This window comes from Oreochromis aureus, linkage group 18 (genome assembly GCF_013358895.1).
Source record: "Oreochromis aureus strain Israel breed Guangdong linkage group 18, ZZ_aureus, whole genome shotgun sequence".
NCBI classification, from domain to species: Eukaryota; Metazoa; Chordata; class Actinopteri; order Cichliformes; family Cichlidae; genus Oreochromis; species Oreochromis aureus.
In genome coordinates, this window is record NC_052959.1 from 26,245,977 (window position 1) to 26,272,635 (window position 26,659).

The 26,659-nt window shown below is 38.7% G+C and overlaps 1 protein-coding gene across 2 annotated transcripts; it reads left to right on the top strand.

Annotated features, from left to right (window-relative positions):
* The first annotated feature begins 3,347 nt into the window (after positions 1–3,347).
* On the top strand, positions 3,348–26,174 carry nectin4b (nectin cell adhesion molecule 4b). Of its 2 annotated transcripts, none has more exons than XM_031748210.2 (11): positions 3,348–3,826; positions 9,106–9,306; positions 12,290–12,457; positions 15,522–15,800; positions 18,617–18,734; positions 21,897–22,048; positions 22,350–22,515; positions 22,660–22,735; positions 23,024–23,080; positions 23,282–23,467; positions 24,569–26,174. In XM_031748210.2, the coding sequence occupies exons 1-11, from the start codon at positions 3,775–3,777 to the stop codon at positions 24,836–24,838; spliced, it is 1,725 nt and encodes a 574-aa protein (XP_031604070.2). In that variant the 5' UTR covers positions 3,348–3,774; the 3' UTR covers positions 24,839–26,174. The 2 variants fall into 2 exon arrangements, with proteins under 2 accessions (XP_031604070.2, XP_031604076.2); XM_031748216.2 differs by having other exon boundaries at positions 24,605–26,174.
* The last annotated feature ends 485 nt before the right edge of the window (positions 26,175–26,659 follow it).

Below are 26,659 nucleotides of genomic sequence, written 5' to 3' on the forward strand. Positions count from 1 at the left end.
ATTAGTGGTTAAAGTCAGGTAACGCTTTTAGAGTTTTTAGACTAGTTGCAAAACCAAATGTAACACAGTGACTGATGCAGAAAGATTTTTATTTTTTAATATTGGCCTTTTCCTACTTTGGAAACATCTTATTTCTTTGTGTTAGCTTTTTCATTATGGATGTCACCTTTTTAGAAGAAATTCCATTTCTGAACCAACTATTATGTATTGGTATTGCTCATAACTCAAAATGTTTCAAAGAAACTCAACGTATGATGGTATTTCACAAGTAATCCAAATTATGCAAAAAGTCAGTATTTTACAATTTTGATCCCTTTTTTTGATAACTTGTGCTAATCTCTGAGGCCCAGCTTCAGTGATTCATCTTTATCACAGTTTGTATAGCAGAAAATTAATTGATGATACTAAAAACGTCCTCACAGACCAACTTCTTCCAAAGGCCCTGAAAGTTTTCTGTATGATAAAGTATCATGTTAAGAGCCAGATGTGATAATTAAGTTGTACAGAGATCAGCAAATTAACACTTTGGATCCTATCCCCTGATCTTACGCCAATCAAGAATCTACTGCCAGGATGTAAATGGCAGGTGGACAAGCAGGACCCCACAAATTGTCATCAGCTTCCAGCACTGCTACAGCAGGAGTGGATCGGCATCAAGCTTTGGGCCAAAAGCTGATATCCAGCATGCCACAAAACTGTAGAAGTTACATTAACTCTCTGGAGAAATTTGATTTATTGGCCAATAAAAGTGCGCACAAAATGCACAAAAACCTAAATACAAATGTAGGTGTATGAAACAAAACTACTCAACTTCTTTCTTCCTTAAAAAAAATAGAACAGATGTCATAAGACAAAAACACGCAAATACTTCAGAAAATTGTCAAAAAGCTAAAATTGCATTCTTCTTCTTTTTTTTTTTTTAAGGAAAATTAAAAACAAAATTCATGTTTTTGTACCCAAATTAGAGCTGGAACACACTTCTGTTCAAGTAAATAAATATAATTTGGCGTCCTAACAGCACAAACAATAACTTGCTTTACAGTTTTTAATGGATAAAAACAATAATGAAATTTAAAGATTTAAAAAATATAATTTTGATTAAAAGAAAAAAGTATAAATGTGAAAATCATTGTAATGAAAAAATAAGTATGTTACATTTTTTGTAACATGCTCTCTGTTGATTGCAGACGCAGGTAAGACCAGATAATACCACCAACAGAAAATCCTGATTTGCATATACATGTGACTGTTCTGTTTAGGTGTCTAGATCTCACAGATAAATGTAACAGCTGCAGTGGCAGCGGGCAACAAAGGACGTTTAAAATGTCTTTATTTGTCTCACCTACCTTTGACACGGTAATATAACTGGAAATGTATTCAAAACAGACTCGCAGGAGGCTGTACTCACCGGCTGTGTGCAGTTTTCCCCGAGGCTCCTGGCAATGACAGGACAAACTTGCTCACACTGAAGCGTCACACAAGCATTCTGCTGTTACAACATACCCGCATTATCTCGTGAATCAAAGGAAGAAGTAAACATTTATGTTTGTGATTCCCACGGCTCAACTATAATGCATATTTTTTCCTTTTTATCTCGGGGTCCCCCCCCTTTTTACTGCAGCTTTTTATATAGTCTGCAAAATGATAGATGCGTCTTTAAAAGGCCATTTAAAAATATGACAGGAAATGGTTTAAATACAAAGCTGATACGTCGCAGACTGAGTGGATAGAGTGTTAGAAGGTGCAGCAAAGGTCCCAGGTCTTGCTGAACAAGTGTTGTCAGAAACTGTCCGCAAGTCTAAAGCTTCCTGTTTGCTGTGTGGGTTTGTGGGTCAGGCCATCTGAGCTTAGGCCAACAAATAAACCACTGAAACTAAAAACAAAAACCCTGACAAACGTTCAGATTATTTTGGAAAAATAGAACAAACTGGCATCGATAATGGTGTTGCCTTCAAGTACTCCTGGGGAAATCAGTTTGATGAATGCTGTAAAAACAACATGTAAAAACACGTCCACGTCCTCATCACCGGAAGCCTCCACCTGGTGGGAGGAGCTCTCAAACACCTGGACCCAGCAGGAAAAACTACTACTATTCGCAACAAGTAGGTGATATCACAGTCCATTCATCCACCCATTTTCTTCCACAGAGACGAATTGGGGTCACATTCTGAAAAGAAATGAATGTCTCAGTGTTAATTATATATATATTTTTTTAAAAAAAACCTTTCAGTTTATATTCTGGTATAAATGGAAGATGACCATGGGGTGGGGTGGCGGGGACTTAAAGCATACACGGTTATGTGAGGATTGTTAAACAAAGGGGGCAGAACCAGGCCGCGGAAAGGGTTAAATCTAGTCCACTAGATGGCTTTGGAAGACGTGAAAACAGCAATGACAGAGGGCATAAATACTTTCTACCAAACGAGACAGTGTAAGAAAGGAGAAAAATTCATAACATAATGTGTATTTATGCTATGTCTAAAAACAACTTGGTCGTACGTGGTATGCATGCTGCCCACGTAAGACTATGTTGTGGCCCAGCGTGTAAGATAAGTTTGACACCCCTGGTTTACACAAAGAAACAACAACAACACTTGCACTACTGAAGTAATCTTCACTGTCTCCCCACAATGAATACTTTCTAATGGCTAATGCTACTTGCGGCTTTTCAGAACATTTAGATGCTGTCATTTAAAAAAAAGAAATGTTCATCTTTTTAGCATCTAAAATTCTTCCTAACAAACAGGAAAGTAACTATTCTACACTCATACAAGCACGAAATGTCAGTCATTTTAAACCACGTTTGTACACTTTACCTGTTTATTTCAGTTCCATTGTCACTGGTAAGCCTCAGTAGTGGAGGTTTTAACCACACAATATTAACTACTGTTTTATTCTTCATGTTCTTTTCTCTCTTTGACCTTTTTTCCTTTACTTTTTGATCTTGTTTTTCTTCTCTTATTTTGTTCTGTTTTTTCTTTGTGATCTGTTATCTTGAATATAAAAGGTTCTTGATCTTGGTGATTAGCAAAAGGGGAAAAACAAACAAACAAACAAACAAACAAACAAACAAACAAAAAAGAAAATGCAAGTTTAGCTGATAGACAAAATAGATTCATAAATAAATAAGTAGCCACTACTAATACAATCGTTTCAAACAAAGCCTGATAAATACTCTCCAGAGTAAGGATTTTATTTACTTGCACAATTGTAAGATGACATTGTTGGATTTGCCCAAGAAGAGTAGGGCTGTTAATTAGTGTTACTTTATCTTGCGCCACCTGAACGCAGCGCCAGTGGGCGTGTCAGTGGGCGGAGCGGAGGGAAACAGGTGTAGCGACTCAAACCAAACCTGTATTCTGGTGCTTCTGCCTTCGCGTGACAAGCGAGGTTGTTCTATTATAAACACACACTTTATTTTCCTGTCGTGTGCAAGCTCAAATACAGATTTAACAGTTTCCGTTTTTTGTTCATTTCACTGGAAAAGAACATAGAGCCTCTATCAGCTTTTTGCTAACCTTTGTTCTTTTATCAGTGGAAGTGTGATTTTTTTAAAAACATTATTTCTCAGTTGAACAGGAAACATCTGCTGCCCCTGGCTTCTTGCTGCGGATTTTCTTTTCCTTTTCTTTTCTTTTCTTTTTTTTTTTAAAAAAAAAGTTTTTTAAACCTGACCTCAGTTTCCCAAATGAATTTGAACATGGAAGCTTAACACGAGATCTGAACTTCCTAGTAAGAGGCTAATAAAAAGAAACTTTTACTTTGGAACCAAACATGAAGTCAGCTGGAAAAAGTGCTGCGCTCCTGGCATTGCTTTCTGTAATCGGTGAGTTTTCTGTTACATCGATTTGCATGTAAATTAATAGTGACACTGCTTCATAAAACACGAATCACCTAAGCAAGTCATTTGGAGAATACTCTGTTCTCTTTTCTGTTAATTGGGTCTGTGACGATTAAACATTTGACAGACGTGGCATTAAGCTTGGATATAGTGTCTAAAGTCTATACATTTTGGACTTCGTGGCAGCTTCTTGTGCTTAATGGTGGTGTAATTAACCCAGCAATCTTCCTATGAGTGCTAAAACAATGTCCTTTAATATAGAAGGGCTCTTTCTTTTCTTTTTTTTTTTAAGATACTTTATTATTATTGCAGTCTTCATAAGTCTCCATGCCTTTGCTTTACTTGCCATGGTTTTGGCCCAATTGTGCAAAATTGTTCTGTTACAACATGCAATGATTTCTGTCTCCAAATCTTAAGCTCATCATGTCACCAAAGATTCATAAATTTAGAAAACTTTTTAATTTCTGCTTTTTCTAAACAGACATTGGATTTTTTGGCTACTTCTGATCTCTTAATTGCATTAACTCAACTGGAGAAAAAAATAAAATGAAAAACCTGAACTACAGCCATCTTTAAACACTTTAACTTGTGACAAGCTGTTACAAGCAGGGGCGTTTCTAGGATCTTTTTAATGCGGTGGCTGGGGGCATGGCAAAAAATCAGCCAGGTGGGGTGGTGTGGGGGCAGTTTTGCTAACCTCCACTGCAAAGTCAGAAAATGATCAACCACAAGATGTAACATCTATATAGACAAAAGTAAAGCTGGCTGCGTTACTAAACAGATATCAGATGACTGCAAAACGTCTCAGTCTAAGCTGATGTCGTATAATAAAAACTATTCGTGTATTTACGGAGAGTAATGTCAGAATAAAGCAAAAAGACTAAATTTCCAGTTTTTGTTGAGCTGCAATTTAAGGTGCTGGTGAGAAACCATATTAGTTTCACATTGTGTGTAGTTGTTTTTCTTTTTCTTTTTTTAATTGCAAAACTATTGACTACAACTTCCTACAGAAATGTAACCCAATAATAAGTTTTTAGATTGCAGTGAGATTCTAGGGTGTGCCTCATCAAATTACTTTTTACATTCTTAATTCATTGCACACAGATTTACTCGAAAGCAAGAAAGTAATAGCCAGGGTAGGATTTAAACCTGTACAACATGCATAAAAGGAACAATAATTTAGAAGACAATCATTTGTTTCCTTTCCTTCTTTGCATGTGCATTAGCTGCACCATCACACAGCTAGGCTTTTTTTCTGCTGGCTACTAAATATATATTTAAAAAAAAACCCTCAAATGAATCAGAGTTTATGGACAGGTGCCACCTCATGCCCTTCTGGACCTGCCCTGGGTTGCAAGTAGCTTTATATGGTACAACAAGCCAATAAAACAAATGTTTGTTTTGGACAACAGTGTCCTTCCAAATTTTTGGCAATATATTTGGGAATGCCTTTTGCTTTTTTAGATAACCTGTATTGACCTGTGCAACAGATCTAGCTACCCTCAGATAAATGGTTCTCAATTCAATTCATTTCAGTTGTATTTATATAATGTCAAATAACCACACAGTCACCCCAAGGTGCTTTATACTGTAAGGTAAAGGACCTACAGGAGAGAAATCCCCAACAATAAGATGATATAATATGAGCAAGCACACAGGACAAATTCCCTTTTAACAGGAAGGCGCCTCCAGCAGAACAAGGCCTGTTGGGGGGTGAGGGAAAAGAGGAAAGACTGAGAGCGAAGTGCTCTGCTGGGACAGTATGATACTATGAGATCTTTGATATGATGCGGTCTGATTATTCAAGTCAAAGGATTATTCAAGATTATTGAAGAGAAGGTAATATTAGAGAAATATGCTCTTTCTTTCTAGTCCCTGTTAGATCACCTGTAGGCTTTTCAGGGAGGTTTTAGGACAGCCTGATAATAATAAATTACAGTAAGTAAGCAGTTTTCCTCATCACTCTGAGACAGGATGCTTCTAAGCAGTCCTACATATTTGTTTAATGTCAGCACTGAGAGAAATATCCTGGTCAAAAATGACTCCTCACAGTGTTATTGGAGGCCAAGGTAATGCCATCCACAGTGAAAGTCTGGTTAGTCACCAAGTCTCTAAGGTTTTTAATGCAGAGTACAGTAACCTCAGTTTTATTTGAATTTGGAAGCAGGAAATTGGAGTTCATCCAGGCCTTTATGGATTTAAGCCGAGCCTGTAGTTTAACTAGTTTGTTTGTATCGTCTGGCTTCATGGATAAATATAGTTGGGTGTCATCTGCACAGCAATGAAAATGCATGCAGTTTTTTCTAGTATTGCCTAGGAAGCATGTATTATGCAAAAGGTCCCAGCACAGGTACCGGTGGAGTATGGAAATATATATATTTATATTTTAAAAAAAGGGGTGGAACTCCATGACCAACTTTTATATGTGAAGAAGTCTCCTCATTTACATTTACACAAATTGGAATCTATGATATGGATATAATTCAAAGCCGTGCAGCACATTTCCTTTAACACTGATGGTCTGTTTGAATCTCTGCAGTAAAATGTTGTGATCAAGAATATCAAATGCTGCACTGAGGGCTGACAGGACACGCATAGTGACAAGTCCACCTTCACCAATACTGTTTCAGTGATATGACGAACTTTAAATCCTGATTCGTGTTCTTAGAATGAACCATTCCTCTTCACGCAATCACATAGCTGCACTAAAACTCTCTTTTTGAGAAGCTTTGAAGTAAAAGGTGGGATTTGCGAAGACGGCTAGATCAAGTAAATGCTTTACAGACAGCTTAAACGTCTGTAGCTTGAAGCATCTTAACAGAGATACGTTGATCGTATTTAAAATTGTAGCATTAATTAACAGTCTGCTGTTCTGCTGCACTCGCGAGGCCAGCTGACTATCTCTGAGTTATCAGTAATGCTGCAGCCATGAACATGGGTGAACTGTTCTGGTGTCCACATACTTTGTCCGTGCAGGTGTGGAGAAAGAAGCAGCAGAACAGAATGCAGCTCCGTCGCATTCTTACTCTAAGTGATTTAGAAGTCGTGGCCCAACCTGCGTCTTCCCGTTTTTTGGTGACTAATTCTAATAATGCTCGTCTGCTTTTGTTTCCTCATCAAGTCGAGATTAACGCCATTTTACATTTAGTTTGGACTGTTCTGCTCCAGTTGAAGGAGCAAACAGATGAATGTGAATGTGTTATTTTTACTCTTGACCACAGCTGTGATAAAGTTATGGTCAGTTTGAATGAACAAGAAAAGCTTGTACAACAGCTTTGTGGCGCCCCAGTGTTTGTCTAGAGTGTGTGTGTGTGTGTTTGTATAATTCTTTCTTTCAGTTTATCTCTCGGCTCACATTGTCATCTCGTCTCCTTCCTCCAAAAATCTGAGTCTATGTCTGTCTCGAGCTGTCTCTCTCTGTCTGGTCCTCATTTATGTCAGCCACACTGTAGTTCTTTGTACCTACTTTTAAACTTTCTGTCTGTGTGAAGAGGCATGTCGCCTCTCCCGTCTGTGCCACCGCTTTGTCAGTGTGTCCTTGTACTGACTATATCAGATCTGTGGGAGTCCCTGTCCTATATTGGCTTCTTTGTAATCATTGATTAAGCGTGTGAATCAGTAACCACTCAGCAAGGAAGAAAAAAACCTTTAAACCCAGAAATCAAAGTGCAAATGTTTTGCATCTCCTGTTTGAATTGTTGATGTGGCTCTCACACCCATTCCTGTTTGTCCCGCGGTTACACGTAGACATTTTACCAGGTGTGATAAATGATCCAGCCATTAGTCAGTTCCGATTCATGGCTTTTCAACAGTTTTGATAGTGAAATACGTCACTGAGAGTCGACAAGAGCGAGTAGTTGTCTTTTTGTGCTTGAGTTGCTAAAATGTTGGGTAAATCCTGCATTTTCTATAAAACATCATTAAAAAGCATATACTTTTGTGCCAGAATGGATTCAGTGTGAAGGCAACGTTTTGCAAAACACTGAATTTCCATAAACTTACAACACTGAGTTAATTAATGTGTTCCTCACACAGAAACCTGAGCTCAGGTGATGAAGAATTTGTTTTAGTTTTACTCTGTCGCAAAGCGTTCTTTAAAATAAAAGCAAGTCAAACTTGAAACATGGAGATGCAGAAAGTCAATACGAAATGAAACCGAATAAAGCAAACTTTAAACAGCTGGAAGGTCATAGGACACAAAATGAAATCAGTCAACAAACAATGAGACAGCAAAACAAAAAAATGAAACGAGATCCAATGGATAAGATGGAAATATGTGAAATGCAAAACAATAGAAGCGTAAACATGTGTTGGCGGGCAGATGTTCATCTTTACCTCCTTGGATGCCTACTAGGAGTAAACCTTGTTTCTCTCTCTCGTAGTTCCAGGACCTTTTCTAATGGTGGTCAAACCATGTCTTTATTGATATATACTGAGGTGTCAGATCTCGTCACTGAGGGCTCAGTGGAGTCAAATGCTCTTTTTATGTGGGAAAGAGTTAAAAGAAACTACACACGCAGAAACTTTTCCGTGTTTCCGAATATAAAGGCAGTCTGTCTAAATTGTTTACTGTCAACAAGGAAATATGAAGTAACAAAGTTTTTGCTCTGTCATGAATAGCAAGTTTGTTCACAAACAAGAGGCAATTTCTGCTTTTAAAAGTCACCTAAAACCAGTTTTTAAGCGACTTTCTCGGTGTTGGCATGTCAACAGACCAGCTGGTTAGGTGAATGAGCCAATGCCTGTAGTTGTAAATGTTTGCCTATACACAAACCTGTATAAGCTATACCTGACCTGCTGCCTGGAGCATTATAGGATAATATCAAGCTTTTTATGATCATCCTGAACAGGATTGGTCATAAGAGCTGTCTGGAAGGAAGCACAAACACTTTGGATAACAAAAGAGTGTCAAAAACACTAAATAGTAGCAAAATAGTTGTCACAGGTTCCCAGGCCCTAAGGTCATGTCTGTTTTGTATTTCTTCACTTTGAGGAGCTGGAACAATATATTTGGGTGTGTTGGCACTGACAGTCTGGCGGGTCTCTGTGAAATTACGGAGAGATTACTATGATGAGTAAAAATGACTGCATGCTTCATCACTTGATTTGGAAATTCCATGTTATTGCAAAATACCATAAACCTAATTTAGCCTTCAAAATGTACAAATGCCAATGATTTGCTGTGTTTCCTAATCCAAACCGCACTCTCCAAATATGCCTTATCTTCCACTGATTAAATCCACATGTTTCTCTTCCCTCCTCAGCCATCTGCGTGGAGGGTGGATTTGTGGAGCCTGCTAACCCCGTCACCACCCAGCGCTCCGTGACAGAGACTCAAACCAGACTCCCCTGTCAGTATCAGGTGGAGGGGGAGGAGAAGGTGGTGCAGGTCACCTGGTACAAGGAGCTTTCAGACGGCAGCAAAGATCAGATCATCACAGCTCACTTCATGGATGGCCACACAGGTACTTGACTGAAGAAGCTCCTGTAAAGTCCCTCGGGAAAATAAATATTTCAGTAATAACATCGTGGCAAAGCTTTTTTCTTTTCTCTTTTTTTGGGGGGTAATGAGCGAGGTGCAAGTCAAGCATTGTTTTCCCAGCAGATACTACAGCTGCAGTTGCAGCAGTCCTTGGACATGATACTTAGTGCAAGCATTTATTATCAAGACCAAAACAACTATTTGGTGCATCCTTTGGTTCCAAATACACTTACAGACACTGCCCTCATCAGGTTATTGTTTATGGATTTGAACCTCAGTTATTAAATGCTACATCTGCTTTATAACTGCTTTATCTTAAAAAATATATAGATAATGCAACCTAAGTATTAACGACTTGACAAATGCCAACCATACCTACACTTATTATAATATGCTCTATAATAATCAGGAACGCTAAGGTAAGGTGGTTCTTCATTACTGCAGGCCAAAGTTCACTCAAAACCATAAGCACATTTAATAAATTGCACGTGACTGTGCATATAAGTTAAATCATATTGAGAAAGAAATACTATAAAAGTGGTCAGCTAATAACAAAATATAGGAAAGACTTTGCTCTTTGTAATTTTGTGTGCTTTGATACTAATAACATTAAGAATATCTGTATTTCATTTAATTGTTCCATTTTTCAGGTTATTAAAAACATGTATTGTTGTGTTGCTAAAGTTTAAGTGTACCGATTAAGCTCAGTTTCAGCTCTGTATTCTTGTTCTTGGAGCTTTACTTGATTTACAGCAAACACCTCTCAGTTTAAAGATGCAGTCAGAAATAAAAAAAAACATTATTTAATGAAATTTATATATATTTTACTAATAAATACACATTAGTGTGTAATTATGTCTTCTAATAACTGATGCATTATGATTAACTCAGAATTAATCAATTAGAAATACATAGAAGCAGGCGATGGTTTGTCATGTTGGCCTGCCATCTTGGATACAGTAGCTGAGATTCACACATAAAACACGATGTCAGTAGAGACTGGCCACGTGCGCAGTATGCCCAATATGGAAGAGAACAGGGCTCGCAGTTGTTCGCATGCTGTGGTGGCAAATTTGAATTTGTATCTGAACTTTCAGACTCAAGATATAAAGAATCACATTAATGTTTTATAGTCTGAGAAGGGTTCATTTCACCAAAGAAGCAAAAACGCAAAGGAAAGATACAACATGGCAATCGTCTAGATCAGGGACGTCAAACTCATTTTATATTGAGGGGCACATACAGCCCACTTTGATATTATGTGGGCTGGATCGGTTAAACTCCAATTTCTGTCAGTATAAAATGTTTAGCTACGCATTCGATCAATGAGATGTCTTAATATAAGACGTGGAAGAGCAATTTCAACATTATGTCTTAGGTTTTCTACATGGCAAAAAAAATGCTGCTGTAGTAAATAAAAGAAATTTGTTCACATTAGTCTTTAAGCTTCAATTGTAAGAACTTATGTTTAAAATTACAGAAATCTATAATTGAATTATTTTGGCATATTGTGAATGGCCATGAGAGAGGTTTTATGGGTATGGAAAGCTGTAAAAAAAAAAAAGTATGCTGTCTTTCACAGTTTCCAAAGCCATCCAGCGTGCCGGATTGGGGTCTTTGCCAGGCTAACTGCGGCCCCTGCCCTTATGTTTGACACCCCTGGTTTAGACGTAATATCATCCTTTTCCTCAGGCCTCAAGCCTCATCTCCAGAACTGAAGTCAGGGCTCTGACACATAAAAACGTGCATAAACATGCTTATCTATTCCCAATATTGTCACAATTACTTTGTGTCAGCAGATTAAACATCAGCATGAACATCACTGACTCATCGACTCATATCAGACTCCTTTCACAAAGTTTTACAGCTCCCTTCCAAATCGACATGGACACGTATTGACAGCTGAGGTAAACAGCGGACTGTCAACCAGTGCTCACTAAAGATGAACTTCAGTCAGAGTTTGTTTGTCCTACAGCGAGTATTATGCACTTCATTTGGGAGAGGCAACAAAACAGAGTGCAGTTCACTGCAATCTGCAATCTATCGACATCTAGCAAGAGATTTTAGATACTGTAACTTTAAGCAGACTTTCTTCTGATTGGCTGCCCCTCATAAAGTTTTGAACAGTAGGTGGGTGGAGCTTCTGTGCTCTTAGCCAGAGCTTTGTGCTTGAAATTATGATATTAGGGATATCCACTTTCAGTAACACCGTATGGAGCTAAGAATAGAAAAAAATGTCTGAAACTGAGCATAAAGAGCAGTCTGAAGCCCAAGCTTAAAGGAAAAGCATTTTAACATTTACAGCCTCAGTGCAAGTTCTAGAGGTTGGAGATTGAAGCCCATGTGCTTTGTGAATTGGTGGAGAAGTCAGAAGGTCAAGGTGCTGGTTAATAGAAATGTAATTTGATCCAGAGGCCCACGGCTGGTCCAGTGGGCCATGATTGTATGAGTGAATGTGAATCATGTGCTACATCTACCTTTGTTAATTGTTTAAATACCTTTTTCCTCACTGCTGTTGTTAAAGAGTACTCACTACTATGAGTAGACCTGATTTAACAGCTGTTACATTACTCAGCTTATAACACACATCATTTCACTTTCAGATTTATTCATGTAAAGATAAATTAGACGCATCATCTTTAATAGCAACTTTATCCATAAGTTCAAATTAGACTCACAAGTTAAAAGTACACACACGAGAAAATAAAACAAAATAATTGTTGCTGTGTTTGTCTCTAATTGGGATGTGGTTATTTGAAATGAGCTCATCCCAGCAGACCATTGTTTTGTACCTGGATTACTCTTTATTATTTGTCTGTTGTGACGCTGCCTGATAACTGCAGGCTTATTTTAACAATGTCTAACCATTTATTCTCCTTTCCTGGAGCTAATGCTTTTGACAAAGGGTCTGTTTGCCGTTTTGTGAGTGTTGAAGGTGCTCACCTGATGTTTTTGTTGTTTGTCAGAGTTTGGGCGTTACTCTGGTCGGGTGAGGTTCGAGAACAGCAACCCCATCAAGAACTCTGCTCTGATCATCCTGAACACAGAGCAGTCGGACGAGGGCAGCTACACCTGCCATATCTCCACCTTCCCCAGTGGAAATTTTGAGAGGAAGATCGCTCTCACCGTCTGGAGTAAGACTCATCATCCTTTCTCTCTCTCTTTTTTTAATCTTCTTGCCCACATATCCCTAATCCTGAGAGAGCTGCTGTAATGATGTTTACACCATCATCGTCTTCATAGAGGAACTGGTGACTGGGGGAATTCAGAAGGTGTGCCAGCATGGCCACAAGCACTGCCAGCTTATTTTAGGTTTTAGCATGTGAAAAGCCAAAAGGGAAATTCTTTTAATTCTATATTATTCTGTTACTCCAAGTAAAAATTAAGAAAAAGTTTAAAATATTCTCAAGTATAAAAAAGCACCACAGAATCTGCATACACCAAAAATATGTTATGCAGATTCTGATTCTGGTAGGTAGATAGCAGCTCAGCTGTCAAAACATTTCCAAGTTTATTTGGTGTTCCAGAAAGGTGGGGAGGGTTTTCCAAGATCCAAGATAAACAGGTTTCCACCATGAGGAGTGACTGAGTTTGAGATAAGTTTGGCATTGATGTAAGTTTCGTATATAGCCTTAAATCACAAGTTTACATAAAGAGCTTTACACCCCCATGATCTTTATAATCTTAATTCTTCCTCTCCAAAGAAGGGAGGACGATAGAGAAACAACTGGAAAAAGCATGTTGTGTATATACAAAGAAAAGCGAAATAAAAAAGTATAATCACTATTAAAAAGTATGATATAATTGTGGAAACAGGGTTATGCTTTAAAGAGCTGCCAACTTCGATTTCCCAGGTCTGTGGCGGAAGAAAAGCTTCCTCTTTAGCCTAAAGTCACCTGTTTCCACTCCTTATTTTGTCTTTTGAAAGATCTTTGCAGAAGTTTTGCACCCAACTAAAGCCTGGCACAAGTAATTTCCCACTGAGAAAGGAGCTTAAAATTCTGTCCCCTTTCAAATGTTTTAAAAACTCATTTTGATGCAAACAGTTTCTGCGGTGCCGCTGTTGTCCCCAGGCTTCCTCCTTTACAACCATAATAACAGCCGTGGGAATGCTGTTTTTGGACGGATCCTTTGTGAAGTAAATCCTGGAATGATGCTATCATTTTTAAACAACTTTCTCATTTCGCTGCCAGTCATCAGCAGTAACAGACCTGTCTCAACACGCCCCAGATCTGACAAATCAACAGAAACACACAGAGACAACCTCTAGCACCGAATTCCCTCCATGTTGGAACATTCAGCTGTAAAATGTTGGTTTGTAAGTGGAGAAACTGATGCATGAGGCTACCTGCACACGTGTTACTGTCAAAAACTGTAAACTGAACAAACTGGGCATGTTGTTCTCAATGTGAAAGAATCTGTTTTAGAGAAATTACCCTACTATGAATACACTATGCCGAAAAGTCACATTTGGACTTGGAATTTTTGTTAAAAACTGGGTGTTTGGTTTACAGATACATTTATTTTAATTGGATGAAAAATGACCAGGATAGACGTATCAGCATGTTTTACAACACAGCTTCTCTCATGAAGGCACTTTTCAGATAAGTTTGTCAGGTAAATAATATGAGAGCTGAAATATTTGGAGGGGAGAACATCTCCCCTGCTCACTTTTTCTTGAATTGTGTCTTTTCTTGGCTGTGAGTCAGTCATTTATCACTGAGAAAGCTGGAATCATTCCTTTATTACTGTAAGCCAATGAGTGAAGCATATTTTCCTTGCTGATATGCCGCGCTGTGCTTTTGTGTTTTGTTTTGTTTTTACTAGTTTCTGTTTTTAAAGGTTTGAGCTTTCCTCAGGTGGTGCCCTTTTCTTTCTCAGTTAATCCATAATAGTTGTTGTTGTTAATGCTACCTACTTGTTTTGTCTGATGTATTAATAATCCAAACATTAGTGGAAAGAGTTAACCAGCCAGTGACTGTTTACAACAGTCATGACTGCAGTGTGAATCACAATCGTGTTAAACCAGTTGGTGACAGGGCAACGAAAACAAAATGTAGCTGTGTGAAAACGTCTCAGGTGACCAGTTCTGAGAGAGTTTTGCAACTTTGTGTTCTTACACAATTCCAATGAATTTGATGGTACGTTTAGTTGGAAACCCACAACTATAATATGTGGGAAATTCTCCAAAGTAGAAGTGGGCACATTAACGCACAAAAAGATTACTCTATTTATACACTGTATATAAAAGATGGAAGAAGATTTGCGTTAGCTGGATAGCTTTTCCCATTTTGATTTTTTTTTACCTTTCTTTTTAGTGTTGCGACCTGCTAACACTTGGTGCAAGTTGCATTAATGCACATGGTACAGAAACGGATGCCTGCTAATTTATAATAAAAAAAAATACTATAATTTAATTGTTACATGTATTACATCAAAAATAGTCAAATTCCACAAATACCATGGAGAGGTCCAGTTCAGTGACTCATTATCAGGTGAGGCTGAGCAGACAGCTAGAGCTACATGTGTGTCTGCCTGCACCTGTCAGTCACATAAGCCACACCCACTAACAATGCCTAATTCCGGCAAGGTGGAATGAATGGGCGACAATGGCTATAAAGATCAAGACCTTTTCTTTCTTTCTTTTTTTTAACCAGGTTTTAAACATGTCCACATGTCCAAGTGGTTATTTGAAGATAGGAATCTAGAGGGATCAATGAAGGTCACCCTGCTGGTGGCACTAAATAAAAAGTCAGCGGATCTGTAGCTGGTTCAGCAACATAGATTTCACTGCACTCTGTCTGTTTTTTTTGCTTTAACTTTGCATTTAACTTTCGTAGATCAAATAACATTTTTACAAGAGGTATGCGGAAAAACACAAATGTGAAGCTGTTGTTGTTACTGCAGGAACATTTTTGAATCGTCAGGCAGTTCTATGACTTGAAATTCTGTACAAACTTTCATGCTAATCCCTCAAACAGATTTCATTTGCCAGTCAGGACAAGTGTTGGATCATCTACCCCCTTACCTCTTAGAGCCAAGAAGTGAAAAATAAACTAACTTGGGAAAGAGACTTTGTAATCTGATGACTGAACTCATTGTGCATTTTTTTTTTTTTCTTTAGTACTTCAGCAAAGGATCAACTAGAAAGTCAAAACCAGAAGACTTAAATGAACCTCTTTTCTTTTCTTTGTTTAGTTTTACCCATCTCCTCCCTGGATCCAGTAACTCTTGTGGAGGGCCAATCCTTCCGTGTGGCAGCCACCTGCCGAGCTATAGGTCACCCACTTCCCATTCTCTCGTGGGACACCGACATGTCAGGAACGGTCCAGAACCGCACCAGCGAGACTGGGTCAGTGTCCAGCTACTTCTCGCTCCACCCCCTGCGTAGCATGAATGGGAAAAAGCTGGACTGTTTAGTGTGGCATCCCGGCCTGGAGGAGCCGCGTAGGATCAGCAACCGCCTGGAGGTTCAATGTGAGTATAGCTGTGGAGCAGAAGTAAGGTAGACTGGAGCTGTGGCAATAACCTCATATTTTTAAATGCAGAGTGGGTTTTACTCCAGAAATAATATTGCTGGTTCAAGGAAGAACAATAGAAGGAACCAGAAAAGTCACCGAGTATCATATGGAAAAATAAAGGAGAGATTGGTACCCCTCACTGGCCCCTGCCCATTCTTTACAGGTCGGGGATCACACATCGCTCATTCTTGCCCGTCAGCAAAACATTTCCTGAAATAATTCAAGCAAATATAAAATGTGGAGAAGTTAGAATGTTATCTGTTTTTACCAAGTTATTTGGTAGCAAATTCTGTCTCCATACAATGTACAGCTCTATAATTTAGCCTTAACATACAGCACACCAAGCTCGAGCACTGATCAGACATCTTAAATCGCCATAGTAGGATCAGTCGTGGTGGATCGTTGCCACCGAAACTGTCGCCACAGAGTCGCTCAGTGATACTGTGACAGTGACAAAAGCGCTATGGCGGTGACCTTTTTTTCCTTCCTCATGTCTGAAACAAATGTCTCACTTCAAACTTCATTCATGGGAAAGTGCAGGAATGTGAGCTTTGGTTTTGTATACACTGTCCATCCGTCAGACACGTGACTTGCAGAAACCAGAGAGCGAAGGGTGTGGATATTGAACAAAGCAGTTTTAGTCAATTAACCATGAAAGTTTTAAAACAACATGAAATAATTTATCTTGACATTCGTCAGTAACTAATTTGCACATGTACCGGTACTACACAAAAGTCACATGTAGTGGTGGCTGCTGCCTAATAAATGCCTGGACCTGCTACCATTTACTAGTTTAATTAGTAGATCATCACGCCCCAATACTGCTTTCTCAGTGCCATCCATATTTTGTTTTGGTGTGTTTTGCAGCTGTAAATAGATACTCCGTAACCTTGCATTGTATGAAACAGTGTACGTCACTGCAAAGGGTTTTAAATTACTACACTTATGCTGTTAAGTGCAAACTATATGGTCATATAGAATATGTAAAGAACTGGGACACGCCTGGCTTTTTAGTTAATAACAAGAACAAATAAAGGAAAAAAAATGACATAAGTGTTTTTACTCTCAGATTTCTTAAACACTGTTTTTATAGTCCCACCTTTCTCCTTTCACTTCAAGCTTTGCGCTGATCCTTGACGTATCGCGATTTAATCCTCTTCCCTCTGCTGTTAAATATTTATAGGTTACTACTTAAACCAGCATACGTGTTTTAAAAGCGGAAATTTGAATGCATAACAGCAGTTATGCCAGTTATAGAAGGTAACATGACAAAAACAAACATTAGATTCATGTTTTTTACAGATTTCTTACAGTATTGTAGAAACTATGAACACTATGAACAAATGACAAAAAACGATTAGGTTAAAAAAAAACAACATTTCTCCTACATCTCATCCAAAATAATAATATTCACTTCAAATGGACACTTGTTAAATATTCAGCCCATACCAAGAATATCACAAGTTGACCTAATAAGTTGGTCCCTCCCTTTTATGTAGGTGTGTTTGCGACGATACGAAGCCACTAAGTTAATATTTATGTTTGAACAACTCCGAAGACTAACACTTAAATGCAACACAGCTATAACTAACAGTATTAACCACGCCCATGTTTTTCCTCTAATGGTGTCAAAATGTCAGCATTGAAATCAATAAAAATATTACATTTTTGAAGGTTTTTATATTTTATACTAGAGAAGTTAAAGTTCTATAACCATTTTTGATACTGCCAAATTCTCCCGTAAAATTAATACTTGAGTGTACAGTATGTATACTACCTGTATATATCAATAACATTACCTAAATGAAGATATTATGGTGATGTAGTATAACAGGAGCATTATGTGTGTGGTCCGCCGTCCATCAGTCTATCACTGATAACTCAACTTCATGCATCTGAGCAAAAGTTACTTTCAAAATATTAAATTTATTCTTTATAACCTTGATCATTCTTGCACTTTCTTCAGCATGTTTTCATTCTTTGTATCTTTGAGTACCACCTTAATGTCTCTTTTTTGTGAGTGTGTCGTGGTGGGAAAGACGGAGCTGTTTTCAGCATACATACTAAATCAGCTCATACTTATTAGTATGCTGTCTGGAATGACACTGCGGTTACTCTTTGCTGGGCTATGGGCCAAATTTTAAGCTCTTCCCTTTAATGGGAACGTAAGCCAATTAGATTTTGTTTCACTCTAGTTGCCCCTCAAATTATATTTATAAAGCTTAACTGTCAGTCTTTGAGATTAAAGAGCTGGGTAAATATTAGCTACTATCGGCAGATTTGATCCTGCGGTGGGAAAGTTTATCAGTGATAGGCTGTCCTTGACTACTGTTACTGTATAACTGTGCCAAAACTTGAATTGTTTCAACAATTCCTCTTTGTCTGATTTGAAGGACATTTGTTACAGGTGTGGGTGTGAGCAGCCAGCTTGCTTTTAAAATGGGATTAAATACAAGGTTTCAAGCTGAACTTTTCTGCTAATCTTATGTACTCACTGTTACTGTTAAAATCACTGAACTGGTGCTCAATACGCTTAGTAATGACTCCAAACCTCCCAGATAACATTTGAAATTCTGAGACTTGCGAGACATCTTTTTCTCGGCTTTGTAGATTTAAGAGGAGGAAATAACTTCATCTGTTGTGTTTATGGTGCAAACAAACTTCTTTGTATCTTCTCTGCTGCTCTACAGAGTTCTCTATTTGATCTATTATGCAGCATAGGAGACACTAGTTTGTGATGCTGCTTACTTAATATTTGTGTTTCTGTGTCAGACCCCCCAGATGCTACGATCACGACGTCCGCATCTCGCTGGTATGTGGGTTTGGAGAAAGCTGAGCTGGTGTGCGAAGGCAGGGGACACCCCAAACCTCGAAACTTCACCTGGACGTGGTACTTTCTGCATTTTCACATACACATCTGTCACTCTGGCAGTCAACAAGACTGTGATGATATCATGTTAAATCCCACCTCCCCCCTTTCTAATACTATTTATGCTGCTAATGTTCTTTTTACATGGTGCTGGAATGTAAGTCAAAACATGGATAAGCCACTGCTAACACGCATACACATGGAGTACACACCTGCAAACAACAAAGGAGTGCGCTCCCATCTAAAGGGGGGGTCCTATCCTCTGCTGGCTCAAATCACGGCTGAATAAAAGGTGCGGTGTCGCGTTGCGAAATTTGAAGTTAGAAGATTTGGTTTCACACGAGGGAGGGAGTGAGCGACACAAGGAAGAGCAGGAGACACATGCTAAGCGTTTAATCATAGTGCCATGCTTTAAATATCACTCTAATGCCTGGTAAAACACTGGGTCTGTACTTTAATTAAAGACGCCAGCCATTACAGCTCTCCCTGTGCACACAGTGATCAAATGTTTTGTGCTGAGTGAAAAATATTTGGGTCATGAGGCAATCTTGAAATATTAAAGTTTTGCTAGTTTCAACCTCTCCACTAAGCCATCCATCACTGAGGCCCCACTGTGAGGAAATCCACTGATTAATTTTAGTTATAATGTCAGTAAACATTTTGAAATGTTGACTTTTTTCCCCTTTGTTTGCTTTTTAACAATGTAAATATATAAAAATACAACCAATAGTCAATATGAGTGGCTGACTGCTGGTCTCTCCATGTGAGCATTTACAGAACAAATCTGTAGTTTAATCTGTGTTGAAAACACTGCGTAAAAGAAGCCATTTGTCATTTAGTGGGGTTATGTGAAAGATAGTTGACTAAGGAAATGATCCTACACGTAAGCCATGTGTGGAATAAACAAACTATCATTTCAGCTTTAAATATAAGAAGTCATGCTAGCTGTTTCCGTGTGTCGAGTCTTAATGCTAAATTCTTGGTTCCAGCTTTACATGAATTGGCAGATAACATAAATGTTATCAGCAACCTGTGCATTTCCCACAATGTCTCACTGTTCCTCTAATGGTTTCCAAGTCAGCATTTATGTACATTACATCTACACCCGCCATCCACTTTATTAGGTACAATTGTGCTCTCGGCCCTAATCAGCCGTGGATGCATGTAGACGTGGTCAAGACAAGCTAGTGAAGTTCAAACTGAGCTTCAGAACTGGGGAAAAAGTGCGATTCAAGTGACTTTGAATGTGGAATGGATGTGGGTGCAAGCCAGACTATTTGAGAAATAGTGGATCTATTGGGATTTTTCTCAGGTGGCCATCTGTAGAGCTTAGAGAGATTGTCCACGAACATCCACTCGATCCATCTCTATCCACAAGACAATATTTTAGATGTAGTGGATGTAGGAGAGTCACAGCATGTACAGTACTGTGCAAAAGTTTTAGGCAGGTGATTAAAAAATGCTATAAACAAAGAATGCTTTCAAAGATAGAAGCATTAATCATTTATTTTAATCAATCAACAAAATGCAGTGAATGAACAGAAGAGAAATCCAAATCAAACCAATATTTGGTGTGACCACCCTTTGCCTTCAAAACAGCATCAATACTTCAAGGTAGACTTGCACACAGTTTTTGAAGGAACTCGGTTGGTAGGTTGTTCCAAACATCTTGGAGAACTAACCATGGACCTTCTGTGGATGTAGGCTTCCTCACATCCTTCTGTCTCTTCATGTAATCCTAAACACACTCGATGATGTTGAGATCAGTGCTCTGTGGCGGCCATACCAGCACTTCTAGTACTTCTTGCTCTTCTTTACGCTGAAGATAGATCTCAATGACTTTGGCTGTATGTTTGGGGTCGTTGTCCTGCTGCAGAATACATTTGGGGCCAATAAACAATTATTTATATTTCTGAAAGCATTCTTTGTTTACAGCATTTTTTCACACCTGCCTAAAATGTTTGCATAATGCTGTATGTGCGGCCCAGAAACTGTGTGATGCTGTCATGGGAATGTGGACCAAAATCTCTGAACAGTGTTTCCAGAATCTTGTTGAATCTCTTCTCTCAGGTGTGAAGGAAAGGGGGGCGTCCAACCAGTGCTAACAAAGTATACCTAATAAAGTGGCAGATGAGTGCATATTTTATTAATCAGAGCAACCCTAAAAATATAAAATGTGTATGTACAACAAGTGTATAAAATTCACAAATGCCTTTCTTGATCTTCTTATATCCTCCAAAGACAAAGTCATTGTTAAATATAAGAGATAACGCCATAAAACATGCAATTTGCTTTATCTAGTAAACTTTTACTTTTACTTTTGGCGCTATCGAGGCCAGCTACGTTCTTATCCTCAGTTTTTTGATTAAAAAAAAAAAGTGGCAGTAGTTTCACAATATGTTTTTATGTATAACTCATGTAGTGAAACTATATTGTACTCTAGTTTCAGTCATTTCACAATAGCTCTTCGCTTCATTGCACTGATACTGTGGTAAGTCTCAAAAAGAATAAGCCACGGGAGAGATTACAATCTTTTTGGCCAGTGAAGCTGTATTGCACACCTTATCTGTATCATTTCCACCATCCTCGCTGTGTCAGATGCAATCTCCACCTCTGACTCAATTTAGAAAAGGCTGGTCAGAGAAGCTAGGCGGGGTGTTGAGAAAAGAAATCTGAGCCGGGGCGACTTTGACGGGGGGGTAAAGCAGTAGTTAAATAGCTGGTGGAGCACAGTGAAACCAGGGGGGAATATGACCCCTCTCAGTGGACCTGATCAGAAACTGCCTCTCCATTATGTGGCCTGAACAATTTAGGGCTCAGAAGTTGGGCTTGTTTCAATCCCCCAAACCTAGTATTTACCTGGTTTATACAGATGAGCCCGGCATGCTTTGGTTCAGGTGGTTTCACTCTGTGGTGAACCTGATCCTTCACAGTGTTTATCTAAGCGGATAACTTCCTTGATTCAAACCAGTTTTTGAGTTTTTCCTGTTGCTTGCGAGCAAATGTCATTAGATATTTGTATGTTTCCAGCTCTCTGGTTTGAACTCTGCTCCTTTCATTTTGTCGTTTGCGGCTATGAGTCACAGCTGTTGTTTCAAACAGTGAGTCACAGGCTTCTGCGTAGTTCACCTCTTTGTGACATCTGCAAGTTAATGGTAACATTTTTCTTCTGATTACTTGCAGGGAAGGGGGAGCTCTGCCTGACGGGGTGTCTGCGGTTGGAGGGAAGCTCGTCTTTCAGCGGCCCGTTCACTTGAGTGACCGTGGGGCCTATGAGTGCATGGTCACGAACAGTGTGGGAAGGGGAAAAACTGAGTATATGCTCAATATAGATGGTAAGTGCAATAAAGCTAATTTTGCATACATTTGCATTGGATTTAATGGGGAAACTGTGCTGCTGCCATGTGCTTTGTTGATGTTTTTGCAGGTGGAAATTTGAACTCATTTGCCAAACTCCTTCTGAGTTGGTGTAATTTTGAACATTTGTTGCCCCCTAGTGGCATTAACAGGGCATTAACAGTTGAGCTCAGTCTGGAATGCAAATAAATATTTAAGGAAAGCTGTAGCTGTGTTGTTGTTTGAATGTATTTATGTGCGTGAGTCATCTAATCACTTTATACTTTTATATTCTTTTAGAGGTGCAATGGCGCATTGGTGAAACCCCTCCTGATAACCTGATGCTGATCACAATTTGTGCCTCCGCCGGAGGTTTAGTCCTCCTCCTGATCATCATCATCCTGGTGGTTCTCCGCCATCATCGACGCAGAACAAAAAAGCTTAAGAGACAGCTATCTGAAAAAACGTGAGCTAAAGCACATATTGTTGAAGAAGGCTTTTATTAATAACTTCAACTGGGATTTAAACTGATCTATTTTCTGAACATGCTGATTTTCCATGAATCCTCCAAATGTGTGTTTTTTTGTTTGTTGTTTTTTTCCTCCCCCAGGGATGAAATTAGGAGTTTCTCTAGACAAGCCTCTTTCAGGAGAGTAAACTCTACCAGCACAGACTTCAGATTTCAGGTAGGAATACGCACAGTATTCAAGCCTAACTTCAGAGACACACACAAACTCTCCTGCTGACAACAATAAGCTGCAAGCTTGAAGGAAGCCAGGTTGACACACCTGTCCTGCTCGGGTGGAGCCGCTGGCAGCTCAGGCTGATGATTACAGGCTGCTGCAGCTTCAAACAACACTGAAATGTGCAGCGTTCATAGACACATATCATTAATATCTCATTCTTGGTTGTTTGTTATATTCCTCTTTGTGTTCAGGTTCACTAATTTTTTGCCACTTTCTATTTTACTCCAGGGTGAAGACTCCATGCTCAGAATAGACAGCCGAATGAAAAACAGCCAAATGTCTCTGGTGAGTGTCTCGTTGTGATGAAATATATCCAGGTAGAGGTAGAATACTGCTGATCTTGGTTCTGCCTGCGCTGTCCCTAAGGAATTGTTCATATAGCTGCTTCTTTCTAATGTTGAAGGTTTTTTCAAAATAAAATGCTTTAAGATCTTGTCTCAAATTTGCACTTTATCATTAAATTGAATGTCCTCTCCCTGCCTACAGGAGCATACCCATTCCACTCTGGGTGGGAGGTGGGGGCCAGAAGACGTAGAACTGGATGAACTGGGACGTCCAGTCATCTGGTATGAAGGCAGCGATATACCAGGAGGAGCTGAGGTTGACGGAGTGAAGGAGGAGCAAAGGAAGAGGGTGGAGTCATACGTGAAGAGCAGTAGCAACATGTCGCTGGTATGTGTCAGCGTCTGAGAGATTAAGTTTGAAATGTGTTTAGATTTGTTTGTAATGTGTCATATGGTAACAGCATGCTGTATTTATTGTTGAGTTTACATCGTAACTGAGGGTGACGTGGTATGTGACATAGAGAAAGGCTGAAGGACTAAAAACAAAAAGGATTCAAATGACAGGAAACGTTTTAGGAAACAACAGCAAGAAACGTCATCTCTGTTTTATTAGTCACTTTATAATTGTTCCTGTCTTCTACAAATGATGACGCTTTATTTAGAAGCAGGATCAGGAATGTAAAGTTGACTGTTTTGCTAAATCTGGATTACAACCTGATGTCGTCACGATTGGCTAATTTCTTAAAGGCTTTCCAAAGCTTCACTTATTAGAGGTTTCATACAACAGAGATTGAATACCAGTGTGCATTCTCTCCTAGCAATTATTACCACAAAAAACGTCATAAGAAATATTGGATGGTCCATGTTGTGTTAGGAGCTTTTTTTTTTTTTTAATCTAGACTTCTACCTCAATAAACTGGTTTTCACTGATCCCATAGACAGTTTTGGTAGAAATATAATGTTTATCTGCAGAATATCCAACTTGAATTTGGATTTTTAGTGCAAGTATCATCAGCCCAGTTTTATCCCCTCTGTGCCTTTTTCAGTCCACCTTCAATTTTTTGGTTATATAAAGGGGACCTATGATGCTCATTTCCAACTAAATATGTATTCTTGGACTCCAGTAAAAAAGCTTTGCCTGACTCACAGTTTATCCTCTTTATAGAGCAATCAATTTTAGTCATTTTCTTTCTTAAGGCCACCATCTCCAAGCCAACTTTCATCTCATTGGCTTATCATACAGAGCCAAAACTAGAATAAACAGTGTGAAACCAAGTGGTAGGGCAGATTGAACCCTGAGGTTTTGGCTTGCAGGAATTACCTGTTCATCTCCTGACCTCAGTGTTTAAAACTTCAGTTTCAACATTAACTGTTGTAGCTGTATATTTGAGAGAAAATAAGGAAAGGCATAATAGGTCCTCCTTAATATTGGTAACTTTCAGGACAAATCAGGAAAAACAGTATTCTATTTTTATACTGTTTCTACCAGGACTCAGGTCTTCCTTCATCTTTGGTTCCTCTGAAGGCTCAGCAGGATGACGGCAGCGGGCCCAGAGAACCAGACGCCTGCCAGCCCAGGGAGAGAGAGGACTGGGCTCCCACACAGTCTGTAGCAGAAGGACAGGACAATGACGAAGATGGGAACCCCTACCAGTTATCACAGACTCTCAAGTCTTTGTTTGACTACAGTAATGGAGTCCTCAGGCCCAAGCCAAGTAACAATTCCATTATTCTACACCCCAGAGGACAGCTGATCTAGACAGGACTCTCATCTGTGGTATGAAAAGAGAGACGGTCTGTATCTCTGCAGTGACTCTGACTGTGACTTTTGATGTTTGCTTTGAATATATCGGAAGGGTAATTCGTCTCAGGTACTACCCCAATGCTGATGATTGTTGACTTTTACTTGAGAGATTCTTCCTTATTTCTATTAATCAAAAGAAGGTTTTGAGTTGCTCTTGTGAGGATTTTATGACTTCATCTGTGAGGTAATAAAAAAGAGATGAGGAATAATTTGGGGGAAGAAAAAAAAAAGTCCTGAGCCAGATACAACTGGTATGGTAGAACTACTCCGTAACTGAAACGTTTTGGACCCAAATTATTTTGAAGTTCCACTAATGTAGAATTAAGTTTATAGAGAGTTTTGCCCTGAAAGTTATGCAAATGAAAAGTATTTTTGTTCTTTAATGTATTGTATTAAGAATCCTGTTACAAATGTTTACTATGTTTGGTGCAAAGCTGAGTTTTGCATCCAGTGCTTCTTGTTTAAATACATGTGAATAGATACAAAGGACTTGAGAATCCTGCCTCATGCAGGACAATATGTATATATTGCATATGTCTATATACACTGATCATCCATGACATTAAAACTGTTGAAAGGTGAAGTGAATAACATTGACTCACTTGTTAAACCTTAGATCTGGCACACCTTTCAGCAACTCCACATCACAAAAATTACTTGAGGAACTTGGTAAAGAGTCCAAGGTGCTGATACAAACTATCAGCTCCTCAGATCCAAATTGAATTAAGGTTTTTGAGGCTCACGCCCTGATGGGTCAGAGCTATTTTTACATTGTTTCCACATCAACTCTTGCACATTAGGTGTTCTAATGTTAATGTCTGATATGTTTGTGTGTACATTTGTTTATTAATACATCTTTACAGCCACCTGCTGCTGTCAGCTTAAAAAAAACCGCTCCTTAATATGAAGAAAAAAAGAGACAATGCTGAAAGTTCTTTGAACAGCTGATGTTGAAATGCAGCAAACTGGGTCAGTTTCATCCATATAACTATATAACTATAACTTTTTAGTGCTGTAAATACCTTTTGTAAAAAAAAACAAAACATTGTGATGATACAAATACACTGTAAATTTTTCTATGCTTTTTTTTTTAAGAAGATCAGGAAGTGATGTGTATATGTTGAAAATCTTTATTTGTAAAAGTGCAGCTTACAAATGTCCTTTTTAAAAAAACTTAAAGCTATTTCGGGAACTTCATGAAACAGCAGAAACTTTATGGGTTATTCTGTGATAGGTTGATGAATTTAAATAAATTTTCTATTGAAGAAAAAGTTAGGATTTTTGAGAAATGTTTTTTTTTCTTGTCATTATTTATAGATGCAAACACTGATACTACCTTCATATTTGAATGATAAAGACATGGAAGACAATTAACTTTGATGCAAAATAAAACATGGTTGTAGTTTTGGGAAGTGTTTACAGGACAGATATTTGCTTGGCCAGATGCCCTAACCCTGTTATGAGGTTATTAGGGACTAGCAGGTCACTGCATTCAGCTAAAAAATAACCCATGGCATTACGTACTGTAAAAAAGATCCAAGAACTAGTACAGGCCACTGTATTTGGCATTAATTTTGTACCAGAAATAACACTGTACCTGTAGGGGGAGTAGTACCACTGCAGTTGGTGTGTGGATGACCAGTGGACAAAAATGCACTAAGAAGATTGAATAAACAAGTACTGAGACTGCGCTTATTATGGTAACAAATGATACTAAGAACTGCGGATACTGATGAATATTTTATTCATGTGCTGCTTGACGTAAGTGCACCATTT

Coding starts and splice junctions, on each gene's coding strand:
- nectin4b (XM_031748210.2), top strand. CDS start 3,775: ATGAAGTCAGCTGGAAAAAGTGCTGCGCTCCTGGCATTGCTTTCTGTA. Junction 9,307..12,289: donor CTTCATGGATGGCCACACAG/GTACTTGACTGA, acceptor GTTGTTTGTCAG/AGTTTGGGCGTTACTCTGGT. Junction 15,801..18,616: donor CAACCGCCTGGAGGTTCAAT/GTGAGTATAGCT, acceptor TTTCTGTGTCAG/ACCCCCCAGATGCTACGATC.